The sequence below is a fragment of the Oncorhynchus keta genome, chromosome 10, assembly GCF_023373465.1.
Source record: "Oncorhynchus keta strain PuntledgeMale-10-30-2019 chromosome 10, Oket_V2, whole genome shotgun sequence".
NCBI classification, from domain to species: Eukaryota; Metazoa; Chordata; class Actinopteri; order Salmoniformes; family Salmonidae; genus Oncorhynchus; species Oncorhynchus keta.
Window position 1 is genome coordinate 42,921,084 of NC_068430.1, and position 20,385 is coordinate 42,941,468.

Here is a 20,385-nt window from a genome sequence, read left to right on the forward strand (position 1 = left end):
CTGTCTGGTCACTACCATAAAGGTCTGATTGGTGGAGTGCTGCAGAGATGGTTGTCCTACTGGAAGGTTCTCCCATCTCCATAGAGGAACTCTTGAGCTCTGTCAGTGACCATCGGTTCCCTGGTCACCTCCCTGACCAAGGCCCTTCTCCCTGTGACTGCTCAGTTTGGCCGGGAAGTCAGCTCTGGGAAGAGTCATGGTGGTTCCAAACTTCTTACATTTAAGAATGATAATGACGCCGGAGGGGGTGGCTTCCATTTTTACGGGCTCCTAACCAACTGTGCTATTCTGTGTGATTTTGTATATAATATTGCTGCTACTATGACCAAAAAGCGCTTCTGGATAAGAAAGGCATGTACTCACCTCGAACTGGACTAAGATTTTTTCTTTAAGGAGTCTGACGCAAAGGATATACTGTTTCTCCGAGACCAGGCCCAGATTCCTGTCATTTGTGTGAAGAAAATACAGAGGTACAGGGGGCGGAGATCGGGGTGCATTGTGAGAATTAGTTGGCAAGCGGGTAACCCGCCTCTACCATCCGTTCTATTGGCCAACATGCAATCCCTGGAGAATAAACTGGATGAGCTCCGTTCGAGACTATCCTACCAACGGGACATTAAAAGCTGCATTATCTTATGTTTCACAGAGTCGTGACTGAACGACAACACGGATAATATACAATTGGCTGGGTTTCCGTGCATCAGTAAGACAGAACAGCTCCGTCCGGCAAGACGAGGTGGTGTGTCTATTTGTCAATAACAGCTGGTCTGCAATGTCTAATATTATGGAAGTCTTGAGGTATTGCTCAACTGAGGTAGAGTACCTCATGATAGGCTGTACAGTAGACCACACTATCTATTTACCAATGCAAACCGATGCTGTTAAAGGCCATAAGCAAACATAAGCAAACAAGAAATTGCTCATCCAGAAGCGTCACTCCTAGTGGCCGGGGACTTAAATGCAGGCAAACTTAAATCCGTTTTACCTCATTTCCACCAGCATGTCACATGTGCAACCAGAGGAGAAAAGAAACTCTAGACTACCTTTACTCCACACACAGAGATACAGTCAAAGTTCTCCCTCGCCCTCCATTTGGCAAATCTTACCATAATTATACCCTCCCGATTCCTGCTTACAAGCAAAAACTAAAGCTGGAAGTACCAGTGACATGCTCAATACGGAAGTGGTCAGATTACGAGGGTGCTACGCTATAGGACTGTTTTGCTAGCACAGACTGGAATATGTTCTGGTATTCATCCATTGGCATTGAGGAGTATAACACCTCAGCCAACGGCTTCATCAGTAAGTGCATCGACTACATCATTCCCACAGTGACCGTACCTACATATCCCAACCAGAAGCCATGTATTACAGACAACATCCGCACCGAGCAAAAGGCTAGAGCTGCCGCTTTCAAGGAGCAGGACACTAATCCGGACAGTTATAAGAAATCCCACTATGCCCTCAGACGAACCATAAAAAAGGCAAAGCTTCAATACAGGACTAAGATCAATCCTACAACACCGGCTCTGACTCCCGTCGGATGTGGCAGAACTTGCAAACTATTAAGGACTAGAAAGGGAAAACCAGCTGCGAGCTGCCCAGTGATGCGAAGCTACCAGACGTACTAAATGCCTTTTATGCTCACTTCGAGGCAAGCAACACTGAAGCATGGATGAGAGCACCACAGCTGTTCCGGATGACTGTGTGATCACGCTCTCCGTAGCCGATGTAACCATTTAAACATGTCAACATTCACAAGGCCATGGGGCCAGACGGATTACCAGGACGTGTACTCAGAGTACACACTGACCAACTGGACATTTTCAACCTCTCCCTGACCAGATCTGTAATACCTACTTGTTTCAAGCAGATAGTCCCTGTGCCAAAGAAAGCGAAGGTAACCTGCCTAAATGACTACTGTCTCGTAGCACTCACGTCAGTAGCCATGAAGTGTTTTGAAAGGCTGGTCATGGCTCACATCAACACCATCATCCCGGAAACCCTAGACCCACTCCAATTCGCATACCGCCTCAACAGATCCACAGATGACGCAATCTCTATTGCATTCCACACTGCCCTTTCCCACCTGGACAAAAGGAACACCTATGTAAGAATGCTGTTCATCGACTACACCTCAGCGCTCAACACCATAGTGCCCACAAAGCTCATCACTAAGCTAAGGACCCTGGGACTAAACACCTCCCTCTGCAACTGGATCCTGGACTTCCCGATGGGCCACCCCCAGGTGGTAAGGGTAGGCAACAACACATCTGCCAAGCTGATCCTTAACAAGGGGGCCCCTCAGGGCTGCATGCTTAGTCCCCTCCTGTACTCCCTGTTCAACCATGACTGCGTGGCCAAGCACGACTCCAACACCATCATTAACCTTGCTGACGACACAATGGGGGTAGGTCTGATCATGGACAACAGTGAGACAGCCTTTAGGGAGGAGGTCAGAGACCTGGCAATGTGGTGCTAGGACAAAAACCTCTCCCTCAATGTGAGCAAGACAAAATAGATGATTGTGGACTACAGAAAAAGGAGGGCTGAACACACAGTCACTTTACTCCTACCTACATGTACAAATTACCTCAACTAACCTGTACCCCCCGCACATTGACTCGGTACCGGTACCCCTGTAATATAGCCTCATTTTTGTTATTTTATTGTGTTACTTTTTATCTTTTACTTTAGTTTATTTAGTAAATATTTTCTTTATTGTATTTCTTGAACTGCATTGTTGGTTAAGGGCTTGTATCATTTCACGGTAAGGTCTACACTTGTTGCATGTGACAAATGCAATTTGATTTGATGTGAAGAAGGATGAGGCCACTGTTCTTGGGGACTTTCAATGCTGCAGAAATGTTCAGACATTTTTTTGTAGACTTCCCCAGATCTGTGTCTCGACACAATCCTGGCTTGGAGCTCTACGGAAAATTCCTTCGACCTCATGGCTTGGCTTTTGCTCTGACATGCACTGGTAACTTGAGGGACCTTACATACATGAGGGGAACATTTTGACATTTGCCGTATGGTTGATGAGAAACTCCATATTGCAAATGTACGGTCCCTTACTAGACGTCCGCAAATTTTTCTAAAATGTGTGGACGGCGGCGGGCCCTGCAGCTGGGCCAGATCTTCCAGGAAGTCATCGAACGAAGTCTCTCGGACATTCGTTTTCCGTTTTATAAAATGTTCAAATTTTGGTCATTTTTCTGCTGTCCCTGTAAATCCGACCAGAGGGCGAATGGAATCATATTGCAAATGTACAAAACATCACCAATCACGACGTGGCCTTTTCTCCTAAATGGAAAATACTTCGAAGACGACACTTGGTTTGTCATAATGGACATTTGGCCCCGAACAAGATGGCATCGAGGCCTCAACACTTTTTGAGTTATGGCCATTTTTCTGGGATTAAAGGTCAAAAACGAAAATAGAGCGCTAATTTGACCGCTTCACGTCAAAGTACATGAACCAATGGTGTCAGGAAAAAAAGAACCAGCCATTTATCTATGGTAATTTAAGAGAAATCGTACAATGTACAATTGGTGATGTTCATAAAAAGGTGTTTTTTACCCCAAAAAGTTAGATCCAGTTGCAGCGTGTTCAGACAAATCTTTTTTAAGTGTGTTTCGGAGCACTGCGAGATTTCTGTGATTTTCTGTAATTTTCTGAAATAACACACTCATTCAACCGTGTAAATCAGTCAGTTCTTAATGTAAAGACTTTAAATTCAGGATTCTGTAAGAGCATACCCCAATCAAGATATGTGTTTACTTATATCTTCCGGTGCCAACCGGAACTGCCTTAAAATGATGTCATAGGGGCTGTTTCGAAGGGTTAAAAAGGTCAGTTCTTTTCAAAACTTCATATTTGTGATTAGCAACCCTCATGAACTGCAAATCAGTCATTTCTCCCAACAGATGTCAAAGAAAAGCTCTCTCACACACACACACACACACACACACACACACACACACACACACACACACACACACACACACACACACACGATGGAGTGACAAAGTGCGGTGCTTAAAGATACAGAGCCTGCATTGGCATTACCATAATCTCTAGGCTGTGCCGAGTTCAACGAGATGCCCCGCTTGACCGTAGCTCGCTCGGTCTGAGTACAACGACCGTGAAAAAAATAAAGCCCAAAATGAAGCCCGGACCTAAATTTCAAGTGCTTTTGGGAGACAGAGAACCGTTAAGGTTAGAAGCACAATTTGACTTCAGGAACATTCCTGAGGTCCTCCCAATCTATGCAAGCCTAACCTTGACCATGTGGCCTTGACCCTTAACAGTGAAACAGTTTACAATGACTTCTCTCCCCATAGGAATACATTGCCTGCTCCCCTAAATTCAACCTGAAGCCGATGTGGGTTATGAATGTCTTATAAACCCGTCTTTGATGACAATCCATCAAGCCACTGAGGTCTACCTGTGTCGATTATAAGCTTCCTGAAGCAACCGGAAGTGGTTAAAATCACCCTAAAAGTGTTTTGCCATACCCAACCTGCAGTTTGATAGAAATAGTGCATTCAACCATTGTAAATCAGTCAGTTCTTAACGTATAGACTTACAACTCAGGATTCTGTAAAAGCCTACTACAATGAGGATATGTTTACTTTTAGCTTCCTGTGCCAACTGGAAGTGCCATAATTGGGGTAAAATGGTCTGTTTTGAAGGGTTAAAAAAGTCAGACCTTCCCAAAACTTCATGTGTGATTAGACAACCCTCATGAACTGTAAATCAGTCATTCATCCCATCAGATTTCCAAGAAAAACTCACACACTTACACAAAAAGAATAGAATGACAGTGTGGGGCTTAGAGACACATAGAGCCTGCAATAGTTACCTTTCTTCTAACTATCAAAGAACTGTTAGACCTATAGCTCTGAAACGTTAAAAACCTGTTTTAGAGCTCAAGTCGATAGTGCACGGTGAGTTATGTGGCTCTAGAAGGTTCTCAGACCGAGAAACAGCCTCGTACATTTGCAATAACTTAAATGCATTTTGACATCACGAAAATGACGACATTTAGAAATGTCCCAGTGTCGCAAGACTAGGTGCATTGAAACCGCCTTTGCCCATAGAGACGGACCCTAATGTTTCTGTCCGATAGCTCGGGCTCTAAATTACCTATCGAGCCGAAACTTGGGATTCGGGGTCGCCTCAGCTAGGCCTACACATAATGTCAGAACTGGACCAGCAGCTAGAACGTAACTATGTGTTTTATGTTTTTATTATGGTTTGAACAGAAGGCGCTGTCGTTCTTCCCCTGAACAAGGCAACTAACTCACTGTTCCCCGGTAGGCCGTCATTGTAAATAAGAATTTGTTCTTAACCGACTTGCCTAGTTAAATTTTTCTTTTAAACTTTCCGAATGCACTGTAGGCTGTGTGCCATTTTTTAAATGTATGTAGTTCTGTCCATGAGCTGTTGTTGTCTTTTGATGTTCTGTATTATGTTTTGTGTGGACCCCAAAGGACCCAAATAAATACTAAATGTACTGATAAGTGGATGAACTTTGCATTCTGTCAACTTTGAGAAAAACAACTTAGTTGTGCCCGTTGTTCACACACGTATCAGCCTTCTCATTGGCTCAAATGTTTCCACCTGATCTCACCTGCCTTCTATCGTTGAAGGCATGTATTTCTATTGTATTGCAGTCAGTGGAATATTTTGTCAATACAACAGATAATCTTTGCCCACACTAAAGTGGAAGTGTTGTTTCTATCTTCACCACTAAGTGGCATAACAAACCAAATTACGAATCTGACTCTGCTGATTTGTAAAACATGTGTATTTGCAACTTTTCACCACCAAGGGTCAGTGTGGTATAATTTCAACAAAAGAGTACCAAAAGACCATTTCAGATACAGATTCCTCATTTATTTCTTGTTCTGTTAATGCCTGTGCAAGGTTAAGAGTTACAAAATCTACTTACTATATAATGATTATATATATCCTGTGTCTATCATACCATGTTATTCATACATACAGGTAGTTTTCAACTTTATGCATATTATTTTCCATTTGAAATGTATCTATAACACTTTTAACATGTGTTTTGCTGATTAATGATCCCTCATATAATACATACAGGAACACGTACCACCAAGCAAGCAAGTCCATCTATATACTGTACAAGTCCAAAGTAGGCCGACAAGAAAACAGTGGTAAGTGTGCAATCTACTTCACCAAGTAAGAGATCCGGTCCACATGTAACAGCACAACCTAACCTTGTTACATACACATAACTGTATCAATATACTGTACATACAGTATGCAGGATCAACCAGTTCAGGCTCACAGAGAATGACCAAATCAAATCAGTGCATTATTCTCTTTAGTAGACTGGGTCTGGTCATGACAAGGTGTTTGCTCTTTTCTTGAGGTACCACCGCTAATCTCAAACTGGAGAGAGAGAGAGACGGTGAGAGAAAAAGAGAGGGAGAAAGAGAGACCAAGAGAGAGAGAGAAAAAGAAGGAGAAAGGGAGAAAGAAAGATTGTAATAAGTATTCCTATCTGCAGAGTAATAAATGCTAGTCTCAGACTCCCAGCTCACAAACACCAAGCTTCCATTTGAGAGGGTTTGTTATTCTGAAAAACAAACCACAGTTCTCTCTATGGCTAGAACAGTAAACAAAGAGTTATCCAGTGCATCCCTTTGATCAGGTTTGTTCTGTGGCAGTTATGTGCCACATGGGGAGAGTAGAAACATAATTTATAATGATTATCAAAGTAGGGTTCATGTTTCTGCTGAGTGATTCATAATCTCCACCGACAAGCACACAGTCAATACTGGTGGATGTTCAGCTGTCAATAAATCAATTAAATCAGCCCTCATCCTACATGTTGAATCCAACCTCCTACTAGTTAGTGGTCGATATTGTTCCCACAGAGACAAGGCCTCAATGTGTTTCTTTTGTCACAGCCAGCGGAAATGAAGAAGACGCTGCCGGTTTGGAGAAAAGTTAAGTCTCCGACCGTACATTTCTTTTTAATTTTTTTTTTTTTTTTTTTTTACAGATATCCACACATGATACTATCAGTATGGACGAACAAGGAGTTACAGAATATAGATATGCCTTCGGTAGCAGGATTTTCAGAAACCCCCCTAAAACATTTAGCCAGTTATTTTCCAGGCTCCGCATTTTAGCCTTCTAGGACAGACATGCGTGGATGCACAGTGTCCTATATTGGGCTATGCTGCAGCCTGCTCAGTCTGTTCCATACTACAGTTCCTGGGCTCTGTCTGGGACTGCTGCAGCCTGCTCAGCCAGGCTACATGTTACCCTGTTTGTCTGAGGACGAAGAGGAAGTGGAGGGGGACGGGGATGGTGCCTTGGGGAACACCCTGTCTGTGGGGGTGATAGAGGCTGGACTACCCATGCCTGAGGAGCTGGAACTACTGGACCTGTGCTGCCCCTGTCCATGGCCATGTCCCGGGTGGATGGGGGCAGGCCGGAGTGGTCTGATCGGCGGTGGCCTCAGGGGGGCAATGGGCCTCCGTGCAGTCGGTTTGAAGGTGCTCATGGTCTCGGAGGACGAGGAACAGCTGCTACGGCGTAGGGCAGCGTCAGGGTCCCGGATGGCCATGGTGTTAGTGTGGAGGGGGCTCCCGGGAGGCTCAGAGGGTGGTCTGGACCCGGAGGAGGAGGGTTGCTGCTGCTTCAGGGGCTCCAAGGTGTCCAGGACCACATCGGGAGCGTGCTTGGCCACGTTCTGACGCTCCAGCTCACGTAGCTCATGCAGGGCGGTGTTCATGGTCTTTTCTATGTCCTGTAACACACACAGTTTCACTAAATACTGATATTAATCCTGTGTCTTATATCCTGAAACATCTTGGCTGTCCATCGTAGTCAATGATGACGATACTCTCCTACACAGTGTATTAGACACCATTAAAAAAAAATACAAAAAAGAATGGCCCATTCAGACATCTGCTGACGTATTGTTAATTCTCAAACAAAACACTGACGTACCAACTCTTCAGAATAAAAACTAAACGGTTTTCTTATTGAAAGCAAGGATAAATGGACAAATTAACACCTCACAAAACAGTTCCAATATTCTCTCTCTAATGAAGCACACAAAGGGAGCCATATTTAAATGTGGAGATAGCAGCAGCTAACAGACTGAACAGTAATTAGGAAATGAGAAACACGGGTCAAAGAATGAGCCTCTCTCTCAGATATCCTTCCCACTGCTGCCTTTGACTTTGTTCTTCTGTGTCCTCCCTAGGATCCATGGAATGTACTGGACACATTCTGAGAATCTCTCTCTCTCTCGCTCTCTCTCTCTGTGTCTGTCTGCCTGTCTGTCTGCCTGTCTCGCTCGCTCTCCCTAAGAGTCTGTATGCCTCTCTCCGTCTCTGGACCACAGACAGGAGAATATCCTCATTAGCTTTCCACTGAATAACACTAAACCTGGCTGCCTTGGCAGGAAATAGGTCAAATGAAAAGAACAGCCGCTATGTATTATGAATAATAAAAGGCTGTTTGGTCTTGCCTGACTTCACCCACCGAATCAGTTGCTTTTAGCTAGCCCCCGTTATATTTGTTAAATTGTCAAGTCTTTATTGCAGTGATTAGAGTCTCACTTCTGCATACCCTGAAAAAGGCCCTTTAGCCAAAACGTTGGTTAAATAAATCCACAAGCAAGGAGCAACATTCTTTCTTCAATAGGTTAGTTTATCATCCGTTAGTCAGCACCTCACCTTTTGGCTGTTGAGAGTTCTTTATTGCTTTACTTTATAGACTCTCACCTCTGCCAGGGCCTCAGCCTCCAGTGATTTGTGGTCACCAAGGCTACCATGGCGGGTGGAGCCGGTGGATGGTCTAAGGACGGAGCCATCGGGGAAGCACTTCCTGTCTGGGTGGTTGATACTTCCAGCGCTGCCAAACGTGCCGAGATGGTGCTTCTCTGGACTGTCCATGCGGCCCCTGCTGACGGATATCTTGTGAGGGCTGCAGGGGCGAGGTATGACCCTAGGGGGCATGTCCATACCTCTGGTGGGGCTGTGGGTGTCGGCTGTGCTCCTGCGGTGAGGGATAGCAGCACCATCTGAACGAACCCTCACCCTGTTGAGCCACAACACACAGAGCAGACAGACTGTCAGGACAGCATCATAGCAACGACAGGACTAGACAGAGTTTAGGCAAGGTGCAGATATAAAATATAGTTCATTCAATAAAACTACACTAAATTACCCATTATTATATAGACTCCTCATGGAGGGAAAACATTTAATCCTGCATGTGTCAAGAAAACCTCTATTAAATCTGCATTTCTTCAGATTCTGTGAACAGTGAGCATAAATCAACCAAGTCAAATTTAATGTGTAGCTACCTTCCCAAAGCAGCTCCATAGCGGTGATCAGGGGTATGCTGTGTGTGTTCGCAGGGGGAGCTGCGGTCATGGTCTTGGTTCCTGGATGAGGTCCTGTCTCTGTCCTCCTGGTGGGGCCCACTACTGGCTTCACTCTCAGGCTTTCCACTCAGACTGTCTGAGAATGCATCGTCCCTGAGGTAAAGGAGAGACAGAGAGGAGGACACAGGGTTTATTCAAATGATCAGGACTTTGCTGGACACCCTTACACCAAAGACTATCCTCAACTAACATCTCAACGAACACAATAAAAGGTCCTTCAGAATCATAATCTAACTCATAATGAAATGTCAATGTCATCTGCTGCCAGATGACTTCAAGGCATCATTAACAAGCACAACACCCATTCCCTGGTTACCCTGGGCCCCCTTGTGACGTGAATCGATAGGCCTGAGGATCAGCTGGAGATGAGTGTATGCATCTCAAATGGCACCCTATTCTTTTTATAGTGCACTACTTTTGACCAGGGCTTGGAACAGAAGTAGTGCACTAAAAAGGCAATAGGTTTCCATTTGGGATACATGCTGTTTCTTCTCCCTAATTAGGGTGTAATTATGCCGTCTCACAGTGATGGATGGTGATTGGCTGTCGGGCAGAGTTCTGGAAGGATAAATGACCAGTTATAGAGTGACCTTAACGTTCCATCTTTGTCATGAGTAAGTGTTGCCTCCGGAGAATGAGGAGAGGCTCTTATACTTATTATAATGACAAAAAAATGTTTTAAGTGAGAGGTAGGCATTGGTCTGAAGAGGAAAAAATGACGAGCACCACAATGCCTACTCCACCCATGCTCTACCAAGGTTTTCCAGCAGATATTTTGACATGTTACAGTATGGTCTATTCTACTTCAAACAATGTGTCTGCAGGTTGCTTAGGATTCAAACCTTCTCAAACAGCCCAAATCATACTCTATGAGGAGATGCTCGCACAATAATGTGATTTGTACCACATGCAAGTTAACGTATTGGATTCGTCACACACCACACACGAATCCCATTCCACTAGCTTTTTAAACTTTTTAAATGATTTGAAAACAAGCTTTTCTTTTATACTTAAAAGACCATCATGCCAGATTGAGCGAGCTGTTAAGTCTTGTAGTAATGTAGTGCCTGCCTGTATTTCCTTAAAACCTTTTTATTTAGTAATGTAAATGTATTTCGTGTAATCTTTTTGGGGGTCAGTAGGTGCCCAACATAACACCAGGAGGTGGTGTGTTGGACACGGTCACTCATACCTAGAGCCTGTCCGCCTAATTTCTGATAACCGTTATCTTATCTGTGTAATATTGACATCTTGTTTTGCAAACATGGTGGTTTTCTCAATTGCTGTGCTGATCAATGGGCAGTTTATTACCTCTGTCAAATTCTCAGTCTCTCAAAGCACTTCATTATGACAGAGGTGAGTTCTACGGGGCGATAGTCATTTAGTTCAGTTACCTTCACTTTTTTGGTTACAGGAACAATGGTGGCCCTCTTGAAGCATGTGGGTACAGCAGACTGGGATAGGGAGCGATTGAATATGTTCGTAAACACACCAGCCAGCTGATCAGCGCATGCTCTGTGGATGTGGCTAGGGATGCCGTCTGGCCCGGCAGCCTTGCGAGGGTTAACGCGTTTAAATATCTTACTCACATCAGCCACGGAGAAGGAGAGCCAACAGTCCTTGGTAGCAGGCTGCGTCAACGGCACCATGTTATCCTCAAAGCGAGCAAAGAACGTGTCAGCTTATCCAGAAGCAAAACGTCAGTGTCTGCGACGTGGCTGGTTTTCCTTTTGTAGTCCGTGATTGTCTGTAGACCCTGCCACATATGTCTCGTGTCTGAGCCGTTGAATTGCGACTCTACTTTGTCTCTATACTGACGTTTTGTCTGTTTGGTTGCCTTGCAGAGGGAATGACTACTCTGTTTGTATTCTGCCATATTCCCAGTCACCTTGCCATGTTTAAATGCGGTCGTTCACGCTTTCAGTTTTGCGCCAATGCTGCCATCCTATCCAAGGTTTCTGTTTAGGGTAGGTTTTGATAGTCACAGTGGGCACAACATCTCCTATACACTCCCTGATAAAATCAGTTACCGTTTTGGTATATTTGTCAATATTATTCTCGGAAGCTACCCGGAACATATCCCAGTCTGCGTGATCAAAACAATCTTGAAGCGTGGATTCCGATTGGTCGGACCAGCGTTGAATAGTCCTTAGCACGGGTACTTCCCAGTTTGAGTTTCTGCTTATAGAAAGGGAGGAGCAAAATGGAGTCGTGGTCAGATTTGCCAAAAGGAGGGCAGGGGAGTGGCTTGAGGGGGGATATACAAGGCTGTGGTTATAATCGAAGAGAATTCTCTTGAGATAATACGGTCGGCATTTGATCGTGAGGTATTCTAGGTCGGGTGAACAAAAGGACTTGAGTTCCTGTATGTTATCACAATTACACTATGAGTCATTCATCTTGAAACATACACCCCCGCCTTTCTTCTTCCCGGAGAGATGTTTATTCCTGTTGGCGCAATGAACTGAGAATCCAGATGGCTGGACCAACTCAGACAGTATATCCCGACTCCGACAGTAACAGACTAATGCCCTTTGGGCACAGTTCATCTGTTAACTGTTATTGACCAAATACAACTGGTGGATGGGACAGTGCACATGGACTCACATAACCTGGAGGACCACAGTGTCCTGGTGCAGAGTCTGTCTCTGGTCGACTCAGAATTACAATAGATGTTTTTATCCTAAACAAAAGCGTGTAGCATTTGAGTAGTTGGTAGCATTCGAGCACTTAAACAGAAATGTGACATATGAAGTGCTCATTCTGTACTTACATGTCCTGCACCACAATGTACTGATGTGGGATGAGTCCATCCACTCCGTTGTGTCGTCCCTCCCACCAGTCATCAGAGGCTCTCAGGTACAACAGCAGGGATGCCCCCTTCTTAAAGGAAAGCTCTCTGGGAGTACGCCCCACGTAGTCGAACTTAGCAATGGCCTCGATTTGCTCCAGCTCGTCATCACTGGTGGGAGGTCCTGTACCATTGTCCACTTCATCAATGGCACCTGGCTCACTATGGGGACTGTCACTGAATGGTGTGGGAGAGAGATAGAGAAAAAAAAATGCATACATTGATTAATAGATTTGGATAATGATAAAGAACGACACAGTGTTGTGCTCTGGGCTAAACTACATCAACAAGACGGTCAAGTCTTTTGAAATGCAGAACTGGATCCAGTGACCTTACGTCCTTTTCTCCATTGGTTATTCTCCATCCTCTCTCCCATCCAATCAGAACCAAGGCGCATACTAATATGACATCACTAACCAGTACTCCTCTCCTCCAGCCATGCACTTCTCATAGACTGGTCCGTCCAGCTCACGGTGACTCGGGAAGATGACCTCGTTGTGGATGATGATGGTCTTGATGACCTCATTAACGTGTGTCTGGCAGGCCACAGGATCATGGTCATCAGGTATGGGCATCAGAGTCGGGCCGAAGCAGGTCGCCAGGTTATACGGATCCATCATGTTCTCATCACTGTATTGGGATAGGCTGTAGAGAAACAATGGGGATTTAACAAACAAAACAATTATCCATAATACAGTATGGGTATATTTATTGGGTTTGTTCATAAACACGTTTTTATAATGACAACACTTAGACTGAACATTTTTTTATTTTTTTTTATACGGTTTATCTTCATTTTTCCTCATTTAGTGAGGAGGACTGCCCTCCTCTTTCTCCCTGAATGAGCCACCTCTGAACACCATCTTTCCTATTGGATTTCTCCATAAAACATATAACATTATTATGGTGATCAAATCACATGTTATTTGTCACATGCGCCAAATACAACAGGTTACACCTTACAGTAAAATGCTTACTTACAAGCCCTTAACCAACAATGCAGTTTCAATAAAATACCCCCCAAAAAAGTAAGAGATAAAAATAACAAATAATTAAAGAGCAGCAGTAAAATAACAATAGTGGGGCTATATACAGGGAGTACAGGTAGTGTGTCAATGTGCGGGGGCACCGGTGTCGAGGTAATACGTACATGTAGGTAGAGTTTTTAAAGTGACTATGCATAGATAATAGCAGCAGCGTAGAGGGGGGGGGGGCAATGCAAATAGTCTGGGAAGCCATTTGAGTAGATGTTCAGGAGTCTCATGGCTTGGGAGTAGAAGCTGTTTAGAAGCCTATTGGACATTACATTACATTTAAGTCATTTAGCAGACGCTCTTATCCAGAGCGACTTACAAATTGGTGCATACACCTTATGACAACCAGTGGAACAGCCACTTGCATCTAAATCTTGGGGGGAGAAGGATTACCTACCCTTACTTACCCTATCCTAGGTATTCCTTGAAGAGGTGGGGTTTCAGGTGTCTCCGGAAGGTGGTGATTGACTCCGCTGTCCTGGCGTCGTGAGGGAGTTTGTTCCACCATTGGGGGCCAGAGCAGCGAACAGTTTTGACTGGGCTGAGCGGGAACTGTACTTCCTCAGTGGTAGGGAGGCGAGCAGGCCAGAGGTGGATGAACGCAGTGCCCTTGTTTGGGTGTAGGGCCTGATCAGAGCCTGGAGGTACTGAGGTGCCGTTCCCCTCACAGCTCCGTAGGCGAGCACCATGGTCTTGTAGCGGATGCGAGCTTCAACTGGAAGCCAGTGGAGAGAGCGGAGGAGCGGGGTGACGTGAGAGAACTTGGGAAGGTTGAACACCAGACGGGCTGCGGCGTTCTGGATGAGTTGTAGGGGTTTAATGGCACAGGCAGGGAGCCCAGCCAACAGCGAGTTGCAGTAATCAAGACGGGAGATGACAAGTGCCTGGATTAGGACCTGCGCCGCTTCCTGTGTGAGGCAGGGTCGTACTCTGCGGATGTTGTAGAGCATGAACCTACAGGAACGGGACACCGCCTTGATGTTAGTTGAGAACGTCAGGGTGTTGTCCAGGATCACGCCAAGGTTCTTAGCGCTCTGGGAGGAGGACACAATGGAGTTGTCAACCGTGATGGCGAGATCATGGAACGGGCAGTCCTTCCCCGGGAGGAAGAGGAGCTCCGTCTTGCTGAGGTTCAGCTTGAGGTGGTGATCCGTCATCCACACTGATATGTCTGCCAGACATGCAGAGATGCGATTCGCCACCTGGTCATCAGAAGGGGGAAAGGAGAAGATTAATTGTGTGTCGTCTGCATGGCAATGATAGGAGAGACCATGTGAGGTTATGACAGAGCCAAGTGACTTGGTGTATAGCGAGAATAAGAGAGGGCCTAGAACAGAGCCCTGGGGGACACCAGTGGTGAGAGCGCGTGGTGAGGAGACAGATTCTCGCCACGCCACCTGGTAGGAGCGACCTGTCAGGTAGGACGCAATCCAAGCGTGGGCCGCGCCGGAGATGCCCAACTCGGAGAGGGTGGAGAGGAGGATCTGATGGTTCACAGTATCGAAGGCAGCCGATAGGTCTAGAAGGATGAGAGCAGAGGAGAGAGAGTTAGCTTTAGCAGTGCGGAGCGCCTCCGTGATACAGAGAAGAGCAGTCTCAGTTGAATGACTAGTCTTGAAACCTGACTGGTTTGGATCAAGAAGGTCATTCTGAGAGAGATAGCGGTAGAGCTGGCCAAGGACGGCACGCTCAAGAGTTTTGGAGAGAAAAGAGAGAAGGGATACTGGTCTGTAGTTGTTGACATCGGAGGGATCGAGTGTAGGTTTTTTCAGAAGGGGTGCAACTCTCGCTCTCTTGAAGACGGGAGGGACGTAGCCAGCGGTCAGGGATGAGTTGATGAGCGAGGTGAGGTAAGGGAGAAGGTCTCCGGAAATGGTCTGGAGAAGAGAGGAGGGGATAGGGTCAAGCGGGCAGGTTGTTGGGCGGCCGGCCGTCACAAGACGCGAGATTTCATCTGGAGAGAGAGGGGAGAAAGAGGTCAGAGCATAGGGTAGGGCAGTGTGAGCAGAACCAGCGGTGTCGTTTGACTTAGCAAACGAGGATCGGATGTCATCGACCTTCTTTTCAAAATGGTTGACGAAGTCATCTGCAGAGAGGGAGGAGGGAGGGGGGAGGATTCAGGAGGGAGGAGAAGGTGGCAAAGAGCTTCCTAGGGTTAGAGGCAGATGCTTGGAACTTAGAATGGTAGAAAGTGGCTTTAGCAGCAGAGACAGAGGAGGAAAATGTAGAGAGGAGGGAGTGAAAGGATGCCAGGTCCGCAGGGAGGCGAGTTTTCCTCCATTTCCGCTCGGCTGCCCGGAGCCCTGTTCTGTGAGCTCGCAATGAGTCGTCGAGCCACGGAGCGGGAGGGGAGGCCCGAGCCGGCCTGGAGGATAGGGGACATAGGGAGTCAAAGGATGCAGTAAGGGAGGAGAGGAGGGTTGAGGAGGCAGAATCAGGAGATAGGTTGGAGAAAGTTTGAGCAGAGGGAAGAGAAGATAGGATGGAAGAGGAGAGAGTAGCGGGGGAGAGAGAGCGAAGGTTGGGACGGCGCGATACCATCCGAGTAGGGGCAGTGTGGGAAGTGTTGGATGAGAGCGAGAGGGAAAAGGATACAAGGTAGTGGTCGGAGACTTGGAGGGGAGTTGCAATGAGGTTAGTGGAAGAACAGCATCTAGTAAAGATGAGGTCAAGCGTATTGCCTGCCTTGTGAGTAGGGGGGAAGGTGAGAGGGTGAGGTCAAAAGAGGAGAGGAGTGGAAAGAAGGAGGCAGAGAGGAATGAGTCAAAGGTAGACGTGGGGAGGTTAAAGTCGCCCAGAACTGTGAGAGGTGAGCCGTCCTCAGGAAAGGAGCTTATCAAGGCATCAAGCTCATTGATGAACTCTCCAAGGGAACCTGGAGGGCGATAAATGATAAGGATGTTAAGCTTGAAAGGGCTGGTAACTGTGACAGCATGGAATTCAAAGGAGGCAATAGACAGATGGGTAAGGGGAGAAAGAGAGAAAGACCACTTGGGAGAGATGAGGATCCCGGTGCCACCACCCCGCTGACCAGAAGCTCGGGTGTGCGAGAACACGTGGACCTAGACTTGGCGCTCCGGTACCACTTGCCGTGCGGTAAGAGGTCCTGAATGGCAGGAAGCTTGACCCCCTGTGATGTACTGGGCCAGACGCACTACCCTCCGTAGTGCCTCGCAGTTGGAGGCTGAGCTGTTGCCATACCAGGCAGTGATGCAACCTGTCCGGATGCTCTCGATGGTGCAGCTGCAAAACCATTTGAGGATCTGAGGACCCTTTTCAGTCTCCTGAGGGGCTCCTGTGTTGAGGATCAGCATGGCAGATGTGTTGTTACCTACCCTTACCACCGTCAGGAAGTCCAGGATCCAGTTGCAGAGGGAGGTGTTTAGTCCCAGGGTCCTTAGCTTAGTGATGAGCTTTGTGGGCACTATGGTGTTGAGCGCTGAGGTGTAGTCAATGAATAGCATTCTCACATACGTGCTCCTTTTGTCCAGGTGTGAAAGGGCAGTGTGGAGTGCAATAGATATTGCATCATCTGTGGATCTGTTGGGGCGGTATGCACATTGGAGTGGGTCTAGGGTTTCTGGGACAATGGTGTTGATGATCTGAGCATTGACCAGCCTTTTAAAGCACTTCATGGCTACAGATGTGAGTGCTACAGGTCAGTAGTAATTTAGGCAGGTTACCTTAGTGTTCTTGGGCACAGGGAATATGGTGGTCTGCTTGAAACATGTTGGTATTACAGACTCGGACAGGGAGAGGTTGAAAATGTCAGTGAAGACACTTGCCAGTTGGTCAGCGCATGCTCAGAGTACACTTGCTGGTAATCCGTCTGGCCCTGCAGCCTTGTGAATGTTGACCTGTTTAAAGGTCTTACTCACATCGACTGCGGAGAACGTGATCACACAGTCGTCTGGAACAGCTGAAGCTCTCATGCATGTTTCAGTGTTACTTGTCTCGAAGCGAGCATAGAAGTAATTTAGCTCGACTGGTATGCTTGTGTCACATCAGGCGAGCAAATCCTCGAGACTTCCTTAGATATCGTGCACTAGTTGTTATTTACAAATATACATAGGCCGCCGCCCCGTGTCTTACCAGAGGCTGCTGTTCTATCCTGCCGATATAGTGTATAACCTGCCAGCTGTATGTTATTAATGTTGTCATTCAGCCACGACTCGTGAAACATAAGATATTATAGTTCTTAATGTCCCGTTGGTAGGATATACATGCTTTCAGTTCGTCCCATTCATTTTTCAGCAATTGAATGTTGGCGGATGGCAAAGGCAGATAAGCCACTCGTCGCCTGATCCTCACAAGGCATCCGATCTCTTTCTGCAAAATCTCTGTCTCTTTTTCCAGGACGAGGGCCTGTTCGAGTGTTTGGAGTATATCCTTCTCGTCTGACTCATTAAAGAAAAATGATGCGTCCAATTCGAGAAGCGTAATCACTGTTCTAATGTCTAGAAGCTCGTTTCGGTCATAAGAGACGGTAGCAGCAACATTATGTAGAAAATAAGTGATTTGATTTGAAAGTTAAAAACAACGTGAAAAAACGAACAAAATAGCACGGTTGGTCAAGAGCCAATAAAATGGCAGCCATCCTCTCTGGCTCCATCAGCGTTGTAACTTACTGGTTGATATATAGACTTAGCAACTGATATATATACAGCCTTGGTTTCTCAAATGATAGCCTCGCCTGGTTCACCAACTACTTCTCTGATAGAGTTCAGTGTGTCAAATCGGAGGGTCTGCTGTCCGGACCTCTGGCAGTCTCTATGGGGGTGCCACAGGGTTCAATTCTTGGACCGACTCTCTTCTCTGTATACATCAATGAGGTTGCTCTTGCTGCTGGTGAGTCCCTGATCCACCTCTACGCAGACGACACCATTCTGTATACTTCCGGCCCTTCTTTGGACACAGTGTTAACAACCCTCCAGGCAAGCTTCAATGCCATACAACTCTCCTTCCGTGGCCTCCAATTGCTCTGAAATTACAAGTAAAACTAAATGCATGCTCTTCAACCGATCGCTACCTGCACCTACCCGCCTGTCCAACATCACTACTCTGGACGGCTCTGACTTAGAATACGTGGACAACTACAAATACTTAGGTGTCTGGTTAGACTATAAACCCTCCTTCCAGACCCATATCAAACATCTCCAATCCAAAGTTAAATCTAGAATTGGCTTCCTATTTCGCAACAAAGCATCCTTCACTCATGCTGCCAAACATACCCTTGTAAAACTGACCATCCTACCAATCCTCGACATTGGCGATGTCATCTACAAAATAGCCTCCAATACCCTACTCAACAAATTGGATGCAGTCTATCACAGTGCAATCCGTTTTGTCACCAAAGCCCCATATACTACCCACCATTGCGACCTGTACGCTCTCGTTGGCTGGCCCTCGCTTCATACTCGTCGCCAAACCCACTGGCTCCATGTCATCTACAAGACCCTGCTAGGTAAAGTCCCCCCTTATCTCAGCTCGCTGGTCACCATAGCATCTCCCACCTGTAGCACACGCTTCAGCAGGTATATCTCTCTAGTCACTCCCAAAACCAATTCTTTCTTTGGCCGCCTCTCCTTCCAGTTCTCTGCTGCCAATGACTGGAACGAACTACAAAAATCTCTGAAACTGGAAACACTTATCTCCCTCACTAGCTTTAAGCACCAACTGTCATGGCATCTCACAGATTACTGCACCTGTACATAGCCCACCTATAATTTAGCCCAAACAACTACCTCTTTCCCAACTGTATTTAATTAATTTATTTATTTTGCTCCTTTGCACCCCATTATTTTTATTTCTACTTTGCACATTCTTCCATTGCAAAACTACCATTCCAGTGTTTTACTTGCTATATTGTATTTACTTTGCCACCATGGCCTTTTTTGCCTTTACCTCCTTCTCACCTAATTTGCTCACATTATATAGACTTGTTTATACTGTATTATTGACTGTATGTTTGTTTTTTACTCCATGTGTAACTCTGTGTCGTTGTATCTGTCGAACTGCTTTGCTTTATCTTGGCCAGGTCGCAATTGTAAATGAGAACTTGTTCTCAACTTGCCTACCTGGTTAAATAAAGGTGAAATAAAATAAATAAATAAAAATATGGACTTACTGGTTGAGGAATGCAAACAGGTATCTCATGACGATGATGACGGGGCGAGAAAGAGTTACAACGATCTGCTGAAGGTGATGAGCTCTCTCTGCACCAGAGTCTAATTCTGAGAAAGACAGGGAGAGGGGCATATCTACTTTACTATATCAATCCAAACAATTATTAATAATATTTAAAAAAATTAAAAAATCCTGCATCCGCCCCAGTGGAGTACACTAGTCCAGTCCTTACTGATGGTTGCTATGAGGTCATTGTACATCAGCAGTACAATGGTAATACTTACTGATGGTAGACATGAGGTCGAGGAAGCGTTCTTTGGGGAACAGTGGAGTCTCCAACCCCCTGAAGTACAGCTTCAGAACCCCTGCCACCGCCATTATGTCATGGTCACTCTGATCATCCACCAATGGGTCCTCACCTAGAGGCATCACCACAAGCTGTCAGCCATCCAGTCACACCACTGTAAGCTTGCTGGATATTCAACTGTGACTTTTTTTCATCTATATAACCCAAGTCATGCTTGTGTGTAAAAAGTTAATCTCTGCTTTAGTAAACTGAATGTTTTGTTAAAGAAATGCATTAAGCTTGTAAAAACACTTGTCAGCCGTCATGTAATACAATATAACACCTCATTAACTAGTCTTAGGAAAGTGTCTCGGCGTTCTCTATAGATAGATATTAGATAGTCCACGACACACATTAGCTAGCCAACAAAAAGAACAAAGATATATTTGTCTGTACAGTATTTTCTCCCAACTAGCATTTCTGTTCAGAATGTGGTAGCTACCGCTGCTATACATCTAAACTAGCTTTTCATGTCCGTTACAGTGTCATGCATGACATATGTGCTGTCTATGTATCCATCTGCACTTTACGGTCCTAGAGGGAGGGGCTGTGGCATTCCGAGGCAGACTAAACGCAATAA

At 45.8% G+C, this 20,385-nt stretch overlaps 1 protein-coding gene across 2 annotated transcripts in view; it reads right to left on the reverse strand.

Annotated features, from left to right (window-relative positions):
* Positions 1-7,013: 7,013 nt before the first annotated feature.
* The window catches only part of LOC118388793 (SLIT-ROBO Rho GTPase-activating protein 3-like), a 69,029-nt gene continuing 55,657 nt past the window's right edge, over positions 7,014-20,385 (reverse strand). For both annotated transcript variants that reach the window (XM_035778266.2, XM_035778267.2), the window contains exons 15-21: positions 19,744-19,878; positions 19,461-19,566; positions 12,717-12,944; positions 12,222-12,476; positions 9,368-9,541; positions 8,784-9,099; positions 7,014-7,798 (exon numbers count right to left, since the gene is read on the reverse strand). In XM_035778266.2, the coding sequence (XP_035634159.1) occupies positions 7,301-7,798; positions 8,784-9,099; positions 9,368-9,541; positions 12,222-12,476; positions 12,717-12,944; positions 19,461-19,566; positions 19,744-19,878 (1,712 nt within the window). In that variant the 3' untranslated portion in view covers positions 7,014-7,300. The remainder of the gene's footprint in view (positions 7,799-8,783; positions 9,100-9,367; positions 9,542-12,221; positions 12,477-12,716; positions 12,945-19,460; positions 19,567-19,743; positions 19,879-20,385) is intronic.